Raw genomic sequence first — 18,925 nt, forward strand, 5'->3', positions numbered from 1 at the left:
CAGAGATCATTAAGAAAAAAAAAAACCCTACTAAATAACCTAGTATAAAAATGGACAAAGGATATCAACATGCAATTACATTAACATGCAAATGGCTAAATATATATTAAAAAGCTCAACCTCACAAATACTTATTATTAGGATTAATAATATCTAGGGTTACAGAGAATACTTGGAAATGGGTACTCATACATGCTGCAGAAGTGAATGACTTACACAGCAATTTTGGAAGGCAATCTGGCATTAAAAAATACAATGTGTATGCCTTTTCAGTAATTCCTCTTCAAGCATCAGTCCCAAAGAAATATTAAACGTAAGCACAAAGAGCTACATACAAGGATATTCACCGCAGCTTTTTCTGTAAAACTGAAATACTGGAAAGAACCAAACTGCCCAATCACAGAGACTATGTTACAGGATGGTACATAAAAAGCAAATTACATAGACTCACAGGGGAAAACACTGGTGATCTATCGTTAAAGGGGAAAAAAGCAACTCATAGGGAATACAGATTTTTAACCCATTTGTTAGAAAAAGAAAAGGTATCTGAGAATAAGAAAACGTGAGAAAATGAGAGAGAGAAAATAAAAGAGAAAAAGAAAGAATAAACATTTGTGCACATTACATGGAAAATGGCATTTTTTAAAGGGGTCGCAAAGGATACACACCAAACTACGAAGAGTAGACACTCAGGGGAAGAAAGTGGGATTAGGGCCTGGGAGTTGAAGGGGACTTTCACATTCTACCCAATATTCTTCTATATAACTACGTATGTTTTTGTAATCTTGACAGGACAAAAGCAAGTGACAAAGAACTTACTATCTTGTGTTCATGCTGTAATTTTTTAAAGCAGCAATATATTAAACCTGGTAAAAAGAAAACACTAAAAACTGACCAAAGAGAATAAAAGAGCAATAAAATGAAAATTACATATTAAGAACAACTATTGACACCTATAAAGATTCAAAGCAACTGACACAATAAATTTTATTGTTTACATAATGATAGGCTCTGGACAGAGTGAAGACAACGGCGACAATGACAACACATTTAAACTCCTATCACAAATTGATCTGTTACAAATTTCCAGTGGTTCAACATATTAAACTGTAAAATATATAAAGAAAAAAATAAGGAATATAAATATTCAGATTTTTGCAGCACAATGCAACATCCTTTTAAAAAAAGTTTGCTGTTACTGGGTATTTAATTCTGACAGTAATTCAAAACACAAAATCCCACATTTTCCTACTCTTCCCCAAAATCTGGATCTGGGGACTGCAGTATTAGAGAAGTATGCAAAAATAAAAACAACTTCAGTGCTCAGAAACAAAGCATTTTCCTTATTTTAATGCATCAAGGCGCAAAAGTTTCAATTCCAAAAAGCCAATCATTGCTATATGCGGATAAATAAAACATTTAACAACACTTTAATAATCAAACCCAACTAACATTATACTAAAAATATATATGTGTGTGTGTGTGTGTATATATATATATATGCAATACCTATTTTAGAAAAAAAGGTGCCTTGGTGAAAATGATTCTGAAAATATTCACTTGATGCACATTATGTACAAAACCTTCTATATAAAAAATTAAACTATTTTCAATGAAATTCCATGTTCACATCCCATTTGAAAACTGTACTTGAAAGATAAGTAGGTCTACCTAATGGTTTCTGTCTGAAATCATGGCTAAGGCAGTTCTCTTTCCAAGGGCCCTCTTTTTCACCCACTCTATGTCACTAATACTAATATAGACAAATATTACACAGATGCAGTCTGACATGCCTATGTGTTACTACCTGGAGTTCTGTTCACTGTTAAAATGGGACAGTTTTTAGTTGCTACAAAGAATACTTTTTTTCTTAAAATATATTGTTTCTCTATTCCAAATTAAGCACTTACTTAAGACATTAAGAGGCTGATAAAACCACTCCATTTGGTGTCAATATCAATAGCCCTATAAGAAAGAACTCTGTATTGGAATAGCTAGAAAAGTTTCCACTAAAGTAATAGTGCATCCTTCACCTGCATAGAATCAATTTGGCTTAATAGCTCTTTGCCCCTAGACACTAGTCTAGAGTTCAAATATGCTCTTGAAGGTTCATCTCAGATATGAAAAAAACATCTCGTATAGGCAATATGAGGGTATATGGGATAATAAAAGTTGTTACAATCTGTTCAATGATTCTTACAGCACTCCTCATTCAGAGTAGCTGCTAAAGGTTAAGGTGGAAACAAAAATGAAAAAGACTGGGGGCAATGAAGCGGAGCTGGTCAAATATTTACACCAGTAATCATTTCACTAAGTCTTTAAGCAAATAACTGCAATGACCGGGTACCTTTAGCTCATCATTCTACAAGCACTGAGGATTTGAAGCTTAAAAGGTGAAAAATAGAATACCCTTAGAAAAGGGGAACAAGTCTGAGGCAAAAGTTGTAGGTCTGTAAATATATATTTTATATGAACACACAACTGTGTGTATTATTCTGTATATATTTACATATATATTCACAAGATGCCCTGCAGTGTAGTTCAAAAGGCCTTTATCAAGGAACAAACTTGATTCTAGTATAGGACTTAGAGTTCATACCATCTGTATAAGAAACAAATGTGCATATATTCACATCATGTAAACCTTATCAACAAAAACACTGCTATGACACTAGGTTAAATAGGTTTTACTAATCAGTGATGTAATCAGAACATTTCTTACACTGACAATCAAAATAATGAAAAATACACAACTGGGTTTCAAATTCACAAGAAAAAAGATGTTTCGCATGGCAAACAAGAACAAAGTTCAGATTCCAGAGTAGGGAAAAATATCAAAACTTTATAAATCTCCTGGGATGCAATTTAATTACTGCATCGATTTTAGAAAAATAGACTCAGAATGAACGATGCTGCTATGAATTCTCTCAACCACATCAACCCATATGTTTATCTTTTTCCTCTTTTGTTTCCAGCTGGAGGTTTCTTCAACTGAAGGAGTTGTCCTCCTGTTCCAAAACCTGCAGAGGCAGGATTGGACACCCCAAATGTCAAACCAGCTGATGCCGTGATGCCAGGATTGCTGAAGTTAAACCCAGATGTACTTGAGCTGCCAAAGCCTTATGTTTAGGGAAGAAAATATTCATATCAGAAGTTAAATCACAAAAACAAATATAAAAAATGGGGATGAGAGGTAAATTTCTAGCTAAAAGAATACATAATTTGTAAAAATAGCAAGTATCTTAGAACCCTTAATTTGTAACATGGAATTTTACAGGAAAATAATTTAGCTAACAACTAAGAGGCACCTTTAAAGACAGAAGTTTAGTGATCCAGGACAAAAGAGAAACCTTAGCACAAATAACTGAACTCTACAGAAAACTTCAAGTTGATACTTTCCTGTTAATTAAATAAGCCATGGTGCTTTCCTCCTCAGCCCCTCTAGAAACTATTACCAACATGTAGAAGAGAAACTTCACAACCTTTGGACCCTCCTGTAATCCTAAATCCTCCAAGAAGGCCTTAACCCACGATTTTCAGGGCCATGAACACACCAAAGAGTAGTATCAATTGTTCTGATTTTATAAGAACCCTTGCAACACTAAGATCAAGAACTAGCACAGCCTACTTAACTAAGAGTACCATATTTAAATTATAATCCTGAAACCACTGAATTCTGTTATTTTACTCTTTTGGAACTGCTGATTTTAAATACCACTTAATATTAAATGGAATTTCCTTAAAACTCCCTCAATTTAAACATAATTTAATAAGTATTATGTCATTATTTTAGACATGTTATTTATCCCTACACACTGCACGTTAAAGCAAGCCATTATTTACAAACATAGAGAAAATGGAGAAGAAATCTTGAATTTTCTACTCGAAGAATCAAAAGAATATATACCTATTTCAAATGAACAAAGAACCCAATTACCATCATCTCTAAGCCTGATGTTCTTAAAACCAAAGGGACTGATAACTAAAGAACATCTCTTTGGGAGAAAAATTATCCTCCTAAGTAAATAATGATAAAAGCTGGATTAAAACCTTTATTATGATGGGTTCTTTTTATAATAATGAAGAGACTTGTTTAACCATGAAACTAGCCTTTGGGTTTAAAAGACTCTCTCTCTACTTAGTTAAAACAGGACATAATTACTTTTTATATCAAACTAATAAGTCTTGTTGGAAATATTTTACAAACCTGACTTTTAGTTTGTAAGAGAGAGAAAACTATATAATTTGTTAGGCTTGCATGCTTCATTCAGGGAGTAGAAAACAAATCAGGGATCATTTTTGGATACTGGAAATAACAATACTTATACTTTTAAATTAAATAATTTGCATCTTTAAATTTGCCTGAAATTCAGGCCAAAAATACACAAACCTGCACTAAGACTTCCTGAGGGTTTATTTGTTGTTCCAAATCCAAATGTGGAGGCCCCTGTGGTGCTGCATCCAAAACCAGAGCTAGTTCCAAATCCTAGTGGAAGGGTAATAGAGAAATATACAATGGTATGTAAAACACAGGTTAAAGGATACTGATAAATAAAACCGAAAATCATCAAAGGTCTAATAAATACAGTGCGATTTACTCTTTCGCATAAGACTTTTGGAAGAATCAGGTTAATTCTGAAATAAATATTTTGTATGTATTTAGACTAAATTTATGACCCTTTAGTAATTTTAAAGAACAAAGCCATAAAGAACAAGATCATATTAGTATTTTCTCTCCCAAATGGACTAGAAATGTTAGTGACCATTCAAATATGATGTCAAACAGATATAAACATACCTACTTAGGGATATTTCTTTAAAAAAAAAAGACTGACTAAATTCATAAATAAGCATGACATGCACAACAATTTAAACACCAAGTACCATAAGGTAACTTTACTCTGCTTTTTAAAAAAACGTTTTCACTTACAAACCTTTACCATTGAAAAACTGCATAATTACCACATAGTCAATCACGTTAAATCTACTCAGTACAGTAGGCTCCTGTCACATACCAGCCGATGTTAGCAACTGAGAAATTCAGAGTGGGAGCATCATGGTTTTTCTCTTAATGCTACTATTCACAATTTAAATATAGAAATATTCTTCATTATATAAAGTTGAAGAGGTGATTCTGCTAAGTAAAGACTTTGTTTCCATTCTCTTAAAAGTCAAGTGCTCTAAAAATAAAATTCAAATTCTTCTTGGGCTACTCTGCAACAACTTACCTAAAATACTGTTTGACAGTATTATGGCCTATAACACTAAGAAATATGATAGCAAATTGGATTATAGATCATAGGAAATATGCTGTCTGCCAGAATTCTATTAATTACAATTGAGTCTACTATATTAAGTAACCTTGAATGCTCATTGGCTTCCCTCTTATGATGATGTATTTTAGTGGAAATAAGGGAATCTTATTCATTATATGACAATACGCTTGTCACAATACACTCCACTCTCAAGTGCCCACACCAGAGAATTGTGAATACGTTTGTGTTTGGCATGACGACCTGCAGAAGACTTACCTTACTAGTTAGAATTAACTTATAAAACTATTAATTACTATATATACAAGTAGGCATAAAGGCAAATATGCCAAAAGTGCTCAGGAAAAGACAGAAGCCGAGCTGTTCAATTATAATAAAATTATTTCCCCATTTAAAGTGTTCATTTACAGAAAAAGAAGATAACGATTAGTAGGATGTATGTCCAGAAGCAGTTCGGACTCCAAACCGATGCGATGTTAAGACTACTGATTTTTTAAAGTTAATTAAATTTATTAAAACTAAGTAATTTTCAAGTTCACATTTTAGCATATTGCTTTGAAAATATGAACATCCCTACCAATTAATTTTACTACATTTATATTTACTATTCACCAAAGATGAAATGATTTTTTAAGTTCTAAATCTAATTCTAGAAAGCACTAATTATGTTTGGAGAACTGTTTTTGTCAGATGGAACCTTCACTTCCAAAATAGCAGACCCTCTTAAAAATTTTTACACGCTACTATCAATTCAAATGTATAATAGCCCAATGCAATATTAGAAAAGTGAAAGTGTACCTCCAAGGTTTGAAGAACCTAAGCCACTTGATTGCAAGCCAGTGCCAATACCTGAGCCGAATGGCGTTCCAAAACTAACTCCCAGAGATGGCTGTGGCCCTGGTATAACAAAAAACAAAACAAAACAAAAACAAAACAAAACAAAACAAAAAATGGGGGGGGAAAAAAAACAAATTTGCCTTACTCTTTCAAGATTAAAGTTTCCTTATGAAATTATTTTTTAAATAAACAGTGATTAATTTTGACAAATTCTATTTGCTAAAACTCAATTTTCAGGATGTCTCCCCAGCCTGATTTATCTATGCTGATTTACCTATCCAAAAAAAAAAATTGTTTTTAAGTGACTTGTTCGTGCCATACAATTAAGAGGCTTACCACACTGAAAGATGAATGTTAATTTAACTTACTAAATAATTTGAAATCTTTAATGTATTGTAAATTATAATTCTTTTAGTTTTACTTCTAGAATGGTTTTAGATCTCCCCACTTGTTTTCTAATAAAATTATTTGGTGTAATCAGTAAAGGTTTTTATTTTTTTTCTTTTTAAAACAAGCTCCTAAGTTAGAGTCAAGTCTCAACTGATCAAAGAGACTGACACTAACGTGGCAAAACTATCATGTTACTTCATAAGAGTAAGTACCCAAAAACTAGGCATCACTTTATATGAAATATAAATGATATATACAATAAATAGATAAAAAACAAGACAATGTTTTATTTTATTAAATTTATTGTTCATTTTAAAGCAAATCAATTACACAGTAACATGACAATTCCAACTTGTTCACAAAAAGTGATAACTGAGTTCTATTATTAAGCTCTGCTACATTACACCACTTATCACCTGATTAAATAAGATAGATAATGAACATTTACAAAGGCACCGCTGTGTACCTTGACAGATTCAATACATTCAAGATTTCAATTCAGAAGTTTCTTTCCAACATTTTGGAAAATGTACTCAGATGCAGAACAATTAGTCATCCTTTTCCCGTTTGTTACTTTAAAGATTTTGGCTGAGTTTGTTTGGCAAGAATAGCATCAAACTTACTAGCCTCTCTTTTTAACTACTTTTTTTCTTTAACTAAGCAGAATACAAAAATCTAAAAATCTCTCATTTGATAAATAATTTATGAAAATTATTCAATAAATTTCATAGTACAATCTTCAGTCTTGTCTTTTTCAAGCACAGTGATCAGTGCATCTCAAAGTTGAGGGAACTGCCAAAGTAATATACAGATTGAAATTTAAACTTTTCAAAAAAATCAAAGCCTTCAAGTTGTTCAATGAAGAATGAGGTTTGTATATTCAAAAGGTAGTGTAAAATTATAAAACATTAAAAAAAAGAAAAAGAAAACTCAGGAAACTACATTTTGCTACACTGGGACAGAAACTGGACTTTTCAAATAGCTTCTACCCAGAAAATAAAGAATAAGAACTAATAGCAGCTGGAGTTCTTATACTATTATTAAAAAATAAATTAAAAAAGGATTTAAATTTTTACATCCAGTTTGAGATCAATTTGAGAATAAAATACCTGCCTAGCAGCTCTTTTGTAAAATGTTACTATAGGAAAAAGAAACTAAGCGTATTACTCTCTTATTTCTAACAAAAATAATACGTAGAAAACACACGTCCAGTTTCTTGAACACTGAGAGACTTAAGTATCACATGTTGATAGGAGGCACTGCTGGTGGAAGACCCTAAAGAATAATGCACACCACAGCCCTCAACCCTACAAGTCATAAGAGTTACTCAAATAACATGCTTTTTGTTGTGTGTGGGTCTGTTTTTAAGAGTAACCCTAATCATCGATATTCAGGATCTAGGTAATCAAGAACTCTGACAATGACAAGACTTTCCATTGCACAACAGGTACATGATACTTTGAGTTTTGTACCTTCACACAAATTCTGAAGGCAACATCATTTATAAAACTAGTAGGCAAATGTATAACATTTTTTTAATATTAAAAACTCATGATAAATATCTCCCATGCCAAAGTATTAGCATATATTACACTCTGGCCACCATATAAATTAGTTTCACTATTAGAAAGCAGAATCTAAATCCTTCAGGCAAAAGTCACGTAAACAATTCAAGAAATCTGTTTCAAAATCTGAATAGTCATTCAATGAGAGGCTTAGTTCCATAAATAAAACCAAGTTAGTAGTAATATATCCCAATAATTGCCCAAAGTGAAATCTTCATGTAGAGTAACATTTTACAAAAGTTACCGTATAATATATTCACACACAACAAAATCGAGTTTAGCACTGTAATTCATATTTTCCAGAATAAATTCTACTTTCTTAAAAGTAAAACTGCATTCACAGGAAAAGGACTAAAGTGCTAAAATTTTTTAATAATTTTCAATAATTACTCAAAATACCTAATGTAATTAGTATGATTATTCCTAAGTCATATTTTAAAAATAATTTTTTCTTAGAAACAAAAAATGCCTTTTCCCCAATTCGAAAACTTTTAGTTACTGATTTAATGGGGAATGTTCCTTTGGTTGTTAAATACAACAAAACCACAAAACTACAAGAAACTAAAATGAAATACTTAAAATTTCCTATTTAACACTACATCTTAAATGTCCAAACCTACACTAAAAGCTAGAAATTAGGAATTCCTAACAAAATGTCTCAGCTCTCCTTAAAAATAGCAGCTAAGTCACATGAGAATAGTCTTATTATGTAAACATCAAGAACTTTTAAAAGTGTCAAAACACAACAGCAAAACTTAATCCCAATACGTTAGCTTAAAACAATCTATCCTAAGTTAAAATTATACTGATAATCCTAATGTAAATGTCTTAAGCTTTTTAAGAGGCTTCAAAAGCACTGATGGACAAGTGTACTCAAGATCTACTAATATGTCATTTATCCATGTATTGATGCTTATTTCATACATAATTAGCCTGCTGGTTTTTCATCAATTCTCTTCAGCCTTCAGAAGCAATAACCATAAATCATGCAGGCCTAATCTCTATTATATTTTTTTCATTAAAAAACACCAAAGAAAAGTTAAGAAGTCACTTAAATTCATACCTTCACCTCCAAGAAAGACCACACAGAAACCACCTTCAGAAGGTAGCAGCCTAAGAAGCGATCTGCACTTTTTACATTAATGAAGTCAAGAACCCATATGCAACCAAAAGCAAAACCCCTGACAACTCAAATCTTGCACAGATCAACAGTGATGTATAAAAATAGCACACCAGCTTTACCTAACTGAATCTACATGGTCTTTTAAAATTTGTTATTGGCACTTAAAAAAAAAGAAAAGATGGCCTCAAAATCATGAGACATAAAGAATAAGTCACTGAGTACAAAGCACAACGGAAGAATTTCTCAACAGGCTATAACTCATGAAATCAGTACGTATCTAAGAGACCTGCTCATCCATCTCCCTGTAGTGGTGACATGACTAGAATAACTAACATTCTGACTACAAGATGCATAAAGGAATGCACTATCAAGCTAGGGAGGCCTTCAAAGAAACAAAAGGAAAAAGAAGACATAATGCAGAATTGTTACTACTATTGTTTAGCTTCTCAGTTCTAAAAAATATACACAACTCAAAATAAAAACAATGTAAGACTGTTAAGGTTGATAAATTACAATTCCTGCCAGCTGATGAGGAAGCCCTTAAGTGGGTTTCAAAACTGCAGGGAACACAGAAAGCACAGTCAAGTTTCCCTGAAGCCTGGCAAAAGTCACAGATAAAATTAGATGAGCAAAGGCTCCTCAAGTTGATTACTCTAAATCAAGCTAACACTCTCCACAACAGATAGCAAACACCATACTCAACTCATATAGTTTACCTTTGTATCCTTGGAGCCTAGCACATAGTAGGCACTCATATTTATAGAATGAACATATATCTTATGTCCATGAGCCCAAAATGCATGACCTCTCAAGACTGACTACATAAGAGAATTAAAAACAACAACAACCCTGACAAGTGGTTTTGCTTCAAATTTAGTTGTATACCACAGAATATAATTCATTTATACCATGACATTTTAAGTTACTGACCTTTCTCAAGTTGTATTTATTAAAATGGAAATCCCTTATGTTTTAAAAACATTTAACCAAAACCCATGCTTATCTCATCTTTTGTAGGATTGATATTGGCTCTGAAAAGTAAATTGATACTATGTTGGTTTGATTAGCTGGTTAAATAATCAGGAGAACTGATAATCATTAATTATGGGACTGATTCCTATATTGACTTGATAGGAATCAGCCACATAACGACTTTTTTCCCCCTCCGTGACTTGAGAATGGAATCCTACACTCCAGCCAGCTAGAGAACTACTACAGAGTGCCACTGTGAGCCACTATTCACATGGGTCCAGCCATGGAATGTGGACGATTTGGCATAAACCAATCATCAGCCATTCACTGATGGTAAGTCAATTCTGTCATCTCCAAATGTGAAGAATAATTTTTAAACTGCCAGTACTGAAAACCAGAAAATGCTTTCCTAGTAGAGGCAGCCTAAATGCAATCTAGATATGCCTGTTTTTTACTCTTTTTGTACTATAATTTACTACTGGACTATATGGAACTCTTAGAAAGACACATGCTATAGGATAATAAGCATTACTCAAAAATTTATGAATGAGTAAAGTAAAAAATCAATATCCATTAAGACTATATGTTCTATGTCATACTTCAAGCCTGACAAAAAAGAGACTGTAGGAGTAAAAACAATAATCTCCAAAAGACACAGGACCAAACTCCACACTGCAGAACGAGACCACAAAAATGTTTCTATCTTTAGAAGTGGAATTAAACCAAGGACTAAAATTATCTGCTTCCCAGTATCTCATCAATTATTTTCATCATTTGCCCAGCTTCCCAGTTCATACTTCTTAATGTGCAATCCAGAACATCTCAAAACATCTTTTTCCTGCTCTTGCTACTGTTCTGTTCATTCTGAAAAGGTACAAATAATTCTAGCATGTACTTTCTTCCAAATTTGGTTAAGAGGACCTGTACTCTGTTTTCAGTCATTATGCATAAAAACAACCAACTGATCTTCAACATACCTTCAGTTATAATAATGTACTTCATCCTAAATGTGGGTAACTCTGTAATCACTATGTATGAGGAAACGAGAATGCACCATCTATCAGTATCATATATGAAAAATGCAATGTATGGCTGGATTATCTCTGACTTTAAAACAATAAATGATACAATCACAATTTTAGAATCTATATTCTTAAATGTAATTCGGTAGTGAAACACCATGTTCTAAAGGGCATTTATAGCAATACAGCAAATAACATTAAGTAATTCACAATATTCAATATCTAACTGATGAATAATTATTGCTAAGACTACCCTGCATTTTTCATCAGGTATGTTTATAATTGTGTCCATCACAATTTTTAGATTGTACTGGAATAGCTACTCATAGAAATTTCTTCAGTGCTAACACAAAAGGAAGACTTATAAAAATGCACATCAATGTTCTGCATTTGAACAGTAAGAAGCTATAACTTGAATGCATTCAGACCTGTAGCAGGCTGTTGCTGCTGTGTAAGTGTTGCAGCCATGGCAACGGCTGCTGCATTTGGCATGTTGCTGAAAGGGGTGGGTCCAGTAGTAACTCTGGGTGCATTCTGCCACTTCTTGGCTTCTGCTCGCCTGGCTTCAAACACATCTACAGCATCTCCCAAGAACATTTTCCTGTAGCCAAGGTACTGTTCTTTTAGCACCTAAACAAAAGAAAAAAAGAGATGGTTAATAAGTTCTCTGTTGACTTTGGGAATATATGAATAATCTAACTAGGAAATAAGTAAGCAGACAAATGAAAGACACTTGCCAATATTATACATTCACCCTAAAGTGCAAATCAAAGTGCTAGTGAGGCATGGTGTGGGAAGTGATGCATGCAAGCTCTATTACTCTCTTGAGTATTTTCTTCCCTATTTTTGTCACATCTTTACAATAAACTGCCTAAAATATTCTGGCTCCCTGACGCCCTCTTTAAAATGAGTTAGCAAAACTTTTAGACAAGCAAAGTAGTATCTAAAATTCCATTTTCAATATTCCGGTTTTTCGCCTTTCCCCCTCCAACATCCAACGTTCGGATTCAGAAGGCTAAAAACATGTACTACATATTTATCTTTAAAGAAGGTTTATAGCCTTCTTTAAGAGACCTGGGTGACAAAAGTTAAAGTAAGAGGTTACGTTAGCAGAGAAAGCTTGGAGGGTATAAAGAGAGCTTTTACTTTATCAATATAATTTGACTATTTTACAATGAGAAAGACTCATGTTGCTCTTGTGTCACCAAACTGGGCGGGGGTAGGGAGGGAAAGTGAGCTTATAATTTCAGAGTAAGAAAGAAAAATTACCAAGTTCATAAAGTGGACTAGTTCACACAGTGCAACATCTTCTTTGATTAAGACCATTAATAGGAGCGATTCTACTTCATATCAGAATCACTAAACACTTTCATTAAAGGTTTAATCTAATTTAGATCAGTTTTAAACAACTTTTTGCAGAGATGTAGAATTTTCAGATTTCCTACCATTCTCAGCAGAAATTAGTATGAGTCTTTTTGGTCTTAACAGGTAGAGCATTTAGAAATCTTACTGTTAATTACAGTATTTAAAAGTTATCATCCCCTTTTTGTGTGGACATCAGTATTTGATGTTCCAGTCCCAAACTTTCCTACCTCTATAATGTATTGAAGCAGACCTGCCAAGAACTGAAAACTGCAGGAAATCCAGTCAGAAGTAGGGTATGTCATATCAGAAGAATGAATTTTATTAAAATTGATCTCCCCCTAATCCATCCTCCCTTTTCTCCGTGCAATCATATGCACATACCCATGCAATGTCTGGCATTGACAGCCCATAAATTTTAATTCTACTTCAGGTACTAGAAAATAATGACCTACCTTAGAAACTTGAAAGACAACTGGTTTAACGGGGGGGGGGGGGGGGGGGGGGGGGAAGCTGACCTCAGCCATGATTTATGTAATTACTGATACAATGTTCAATTTTGTTGACTTCCTGGCTCAGGTAGTTTAAGCCTGTTTCAGCAGATTATCTCATGAAAAACAATACACCAGGAACAAAAATAAAAAAACACCTCTTGTGAGATTTCTATAAGTCAGTCAGTCTAGAATTTAGTTTGCTCACTAAATGCAGCTGAAAAGAAATGGCAACACAGCACATCCCCTCACAGAGCGTCCTCTGGTTCTTAGGAATGTGCATTACCAAAAAAAAAAAAAAAAAAAAAAAAAAAGTAGGTCAAATTGTCACGTCAAGTTTATCCAACATGATTAGAGGTGATTTTGTGTGAATCTGTCTCACTGTTTTATGGTCATTACTGAAAAGGGTAGTTTTCAAACCAGAGAGGAGAAGCTGCCACTGAAAAAGCATGTATACTTACAAATGACCTGTCTGGAATTTGTTTTAAAATATTCCAAGGGGAAAAAGCATCTCTGTGTGGAAAATTGATAAAGCAAGACCAGCAGGATCTTGATAATGGTTGAAGCTGAGTGGTGAGTAGCTGGGCATTCAGTACAATAATGCCCTACTTTTTGTGTGTATATTTGAAAACTTTCACAGTAAAAATTAAGAAAAAAAAATCTGTACAACACAGACTTCAAAGTATCAAAAGGGAATCATCTTTAGCCCTTTAAAAAACTAAAATAATATTTATTACAGACCTATAAAGTTCAAGAAAATCTGACAAAAATTCCTTTAAGACTAAATTATTGAAAAAATTTGGTTTAGAATTTTAAATATATTAAAGCAAAAGGTCCAAAGTACGCTCATTTCAAACACGGTATAATTTAAATGGTTAACTTTTTAAAAATCTATTACCATGTACCAGATTAAAATAAAAATGAAAATAATGACAATCTCAAACTTTATTCTATGCAGTTACTAATTTATTTAGGCTCAGGTTTGGATACTTTGAATTTTAAAGGTTTTTCTGACTATATAACTCCAAGAAAGAATTTAATTATATTTGTCTGACTAGTTGGAAAAAGTATACTTACGTTTAACATTTCGCATAAATTTTAAAAACTAACATTACACAAGGTACAAGATATTCAGTGACAAATTATTTTATTTGTTACTTAATAAACACAAACAGGTCCCTGTATTTAAAAGGGAAAAATGTTGTAAGCATTTGATGACCAACAAGTATTTAAAACATACCTAAAATTAAAGCAGTGCAAAATGATTTCGCTACTAAGAATGTTTATTTTCTGTAGTGCTGCTTATAGTGGAAAAGATGGAAACAGCCTTAATGTCCAACAAAAGACAATTGGTTAAGGAAACTATGCAAGTATATACAATGAAAACCTACATTACTACTAAAAATGATGCTGAAGAAATATATGTATTAATGTAGAAAGTTGTTTAGAATATACTACTGAAAAAAGTTAACATAGCTGACTACATAGAACACTTGGATCTTTTTGGAAAAAAATAGATCTGTGATTATGTCTGAGTATGATTATGGATTATTTTTGTTTTATTCTTTTTCACTTATATGTAATTTTAGCTAGTGCTGTAATAAGCATAAATGCTGTGCTCTGCACATAATCAGATACTTCACTTGGGTCTAGATATACAGATATGTGAACTGGTAATGAAAACTTACCTTTACATTTTCATGAATAGACTGAAGTTGTGCAGCTAAAGCTACAAATGTTTGATAAATTTTCTGCATAGCCATTGACAAATCTATAAAAGAAAATTATATTATCACACAAGTATCTATGTAACACAATCAGTATTATTTTTCTATTACTTGAGTCCAATTTTTGGTACAGTTTAAGGTATAGGAGGAGAAGACTACAGGAATATTTGCATGAATAAGAGAAGACAGCACAGTGAGCAGACTAAGAGGAGGGTGTCTGCATTAGTCATCAGGGGGAAGGGAGGAGGCTCTGAGACTTCTGCCCTAGTTAGTGTAGTAACAATTCATAATAAAGCACTTTATATTTACAGAGAATAAAGATTTAATCAAGGGCTTAAGGAAATTTTCTTATAGCAGCTTGAGACAACTATTAGTAGTTATTTAGAATATCTATTATATAATAACAACTTAACCTCTCTCACCAAAAAACAGTGCTATCTGAAAAAAAAAAATCACCACAGAAAGCATGTTACCTTGAGGAGTTATATGGGAGTTATTTGCTTGAGTGGCAAGATGGTTTTCTAGTTCTTCAATCTGCTGTCTGTACTGCTGAAGCTGTACCTCAAACTGCTGAACCAAGACTCTGAAGTAGCTATACAAAAACATTTACAAAGTCAGATCAAAGTTTTAAAAATATTATTTTCCTTAACATTCAAAATACTAGATAAATATATGTCCCCATATGACTTAGTCTGATGACCTAATGACGTAGCACAGATATTACTGAAAGAAAAACTAAAACTCGTAAGTTACCAAGGGATCAAGAACAGATGCACATCCTTACTCTAATCATGAAAAATCCCAATTAAGGGAAAATCTACAAAATAGCTTTATACTCTTCAAAAGAATCAGGGTCATGAAAGACAAAGACTAAGTAACTGTTACAGACTGGGAGAGATTAAGGAGAAATAACAACTAAATGTAAAGTGAATAGGATCCTGGAATCGGAAAAGTACACTAGTAGAAAACAGATCGGATCCTGGAGAAGAAAAAAGGACTTTAGTGGCAAAGTCAATAAAACTCAAATAAGTTTTGCAGCTTGATTAATAATATCGCACCTATGTTAATTTCCTATTCTTGGTGGTTACACAGTATGTTAACGTCAAGGGAAGCAGGGTTAAGGGATATTAAGGAAATTCTTTGTATTACCATTTTTGCAAGTTTTCTTAAGGTCTAAAATAAGTTCAATAAAAAGTTGTTTTTTTTTAAGCTACAATTGTCAATGAGATTTTACAAGCAAGTACTTATGGTTCTTATATTTATAATCTGAAAACACTATAGTGTTTACAGAAAGAATGTGTAATACTACTACTATTCTGATAAATTTAACCAGAGAATGCCAGAAAGATAAAAGGAATCTTGAATAGCATGCAAAGCATGCTGAATGTTATTCTGTAAGAAATGGAGGACTATGAAAGCTTTTTGCAGTGGAAAATGATATAGTTCAGCCCATTTCAAAACTAGTTCTGATGGCAGCACGAACAAGACAGGGATAAAATACTAGAGGAAGTCCACGGAGGAAATACAGACCATGCTAATCTGAATAAGATAAAAGGAGCATCACTGTCCTTGTTAACTTCCTGATTTTGATCACTGAATGGTGGTTATGTAACAGAATATATAAGAATATATTATATTTAAGGAATACATTATATTTAAGGAATATATTATATTTAAGGAACACACACTGAAGTACTTAGCATAAAGTACATGTTTGCAAATAACTCAAATTGTTCAGGGGGAAAAATATGTATATGCATACAGACAGCAGGGAACAAAACAAACATAGTTAAAATATTAACATGTAAGGAAACTGGATAAAAGACATGGGAATTCTTTGTTTTATTCTTGAAACCTCTCTATAAGCCTGAAATCATATCATAATAAAAAGTTAAAAGAAAAAAGAAAATGAGGGACCAGGAGTCAGACAGACCTATACCACTCACAAGCTCAGGGCTTCACCTCTTCATGCCTCAGGCTCCTCATCTCTAAGAATGGAATAGTAATGGCTGTAGAGGTTTTGTGGAAAATGAGATAAAGCAGGTAAAGTGCTAAGCACATCACTTGGCATAAGGTAAGCATCTGATACATATTAGCTATTATTATCTCTACCAACACAAAAGGATATTAAGAAAAGAGACAAGATAGAGATCACAGGGCAACTACACAAATACACAACCTAGGTGATGAGACTGCAGATGGATTTTTTAAATTTTAACTTATCTACATTTTCTAATTGCTCTTCCTGAAGACTTATCACCTATGTGAATAAATCTACGCAAATAAGTAAAAGGGTTAAACTATTTCTAAAATGCCCTGTTTAAGGAAGGGACTATCATAAAATTATTTTTAAATTAAAAAGTCCTTATTGGTAAAAAATGTAAGTTTCTACTACCTGCAAAATTTAATATAGTGCAATAGGCCCTGTATGTAACAGGCAAACAAAGTGTAACTGCATAACAGTGGTTAAAAGCTCAGATCTTAGCTGTCACTTACCCTCCAATAAAATGAAGGTAAGAACTGCCTTCTTAGGGTTATTATGAGAATTAACTGGAGAAATCCATGTTAAATGCTTACTAACCCAGGTTTGCTACAGAGTAAACTAAAAATTCTTAGCCTGTGTATTATACTGTTCTGCTTTGTTAAAGTGAGAAAATCTAGTAACTTACTCAGCAGGAGCTGTGTTTTCATGTTGGAGTCCAGGTGGTGTTTTCTGGGTTCTTAAAGCTATTTCAGCATTCTTTAACTCCTAATAGAGCAGAGGTTTAAAAAACAAAACAAAAAAAGACCAGTTAAAAATACTAATCTTCTCTGGACTGAAACTTCAAACAACGCCACTTTCATGCTATGAGAACATGCTATGTTTAACCGGCTTTACAAGTTACTAAAACCTCTTCCCAAAGAAGACAAAGTACACCTTTAAAAAACTTTTTTTTTTTTTAAAGATTTTATTTATTTATTTGACAGAGATAGAGACAGCCAGCAAGAGAGGGAACACAAGCAGGGGGAGTGGGAGAGGAAGAAGCAGGCTCATAGTGGAGGAGCCCGATATGGGGCTCGATCCCGTAACTCCAGGATCACGTCCTGAGCTGAAGGCAGACGCTGAACCGCTGTGCCACCCAGGCGCCCCACCTTTAAAAAACTTTATGATACATTTATAATGAGCTGCTGATCTTAGAACTATGGACTTTGGGGCACCTAGGAGGCTCAGTCGGTTAAGCAGCTGCCCTTGGCTCAGGTCATGATCCCAGGGTTCTGGGATTGAGCCCCACATCATGCTCCTTGCTCAGCGGGGAGCCTGCTTCTATCTCTCTCTGCCTGCCACTCCCCCTGCTTGTGCTGTCTCTCTGACAAATAAAAAATAAAATCTTAAAAAAAAAAAAAAAGAACTATGGACTTCTAAAAACTCATGAAGTTAATTCATCTACAGCACAAGACTCTGCTATTACTTAAAAATCTTTAATATATAAACATAGAAAATGCTGTTTTAAAAAAAGCAAGGTAGTCGCAATAATAATGTTGAGGCTGATGCAGCAGCAGTTAACATTCTGGAAGTGAAAAGGAAGCACTATGCTAAAGGCTTTATGTGTTCTATATCATGGTTCATCCTCAAAAACCACCTTATAATGTACGTGATGTCTCCCTTTATACTAATGAAGAAGGGAAATTACAAGGACATGAGGTAACTTGTTCAGACCCATGTAACTGGAATACCTGAGAACTGCATCAAAGCAGCCCTATTTTAGAGCCTACACACCTAACCATTCTTATATTGCCTTCTTCTGTTCCTCAATGCCATTCCTATCTTTTAGCCAGTGGTTTTTCCGGACTGATACTGTGGTTTTACCCCCTTACATCCCACACTATTACCTCACTTACTTTCGACCTCTATTTAAGTTCTCTTATTTAAAAAAAAAAAGTACCTTAACTTTATATTCCTTGCAGCAACCTCCTGCCCTCACTTCACTGCCAAACTAAGTCTCTAACAGTCTCTACCTGTTCTTTCCACTTCCTTTTCATTCTTCATCTCGGTCTTCCAACCTATCTGACTTCAGGACAAATGCCCTGCAGGGATCTGGACTATTAATGCTGAACCCTGCCTACCTCTTGCCAGGCCGACTCATAATCAGTGCTCCTATGATACTAAACTGCTTACAGATCCT

At 33.5% G+C, this 18,925-nt stretch overlaps 1 protein-coding gene across 1 annotated transcript in view; it reads right to left on the reverse strand.

Moving 5' to 3' along the window:
• Positions 1-958: 958 nt before the first annotated feature.
• The window catches only part of NUP58 (nucleoporin 58), a 39,145-nt gene continuing 21,178 nt past the window's right edge, over positions 959-18,925 (reverse strand). The window contains exons 9-15 of the mRNA XM_026493018.4: positions 17,432-17,511; positions 15,236-15,354; positions 14,724-14,806; positions 11,611-11,812; positions 6,072-6,170; positions 4,391-4,486; positions 959-3,119 (exon numbers count right to left, since the gene is read on the reverse strand). Coding sequence (XP_026348803.1) covers positions 2,950-3,119; positions 4,391-4,486; positions 6,072-6,170; positions 11,611-11,812; positions 14,724-14,806; positions 15,236-15,354; positions 17,432-17,511 — 849 coding nt within the window. The 3' untranslated portion in view covers positions 959-2,949. The remainder of the gene's footprint in view (positions 3,120-4,390; positions 4,487-6,071; positions 6,171-11,610; positions 11,813-14,723; positions 14,807-15,235; positions 15,355-17,431; positions 17,512-18,925) is intronic.

The sequence above is a fragment of the Ursus arctos genome, unplaced genomic scaffold (genome assembly GCF_023065955.2).
Source record: "Ursus arctos isolate Adak ecotype North America unplaced genomic scaffold, UrsArc2.0 scaffold_10, whole genome shotgun sequence".
In the NCBI taxonomy this organism is placed as follows: Eukaryota; Metazoa; Chordata; class Mammalia; order Carnivora; family Ursidae; genus Ursus; species Ursus arctos.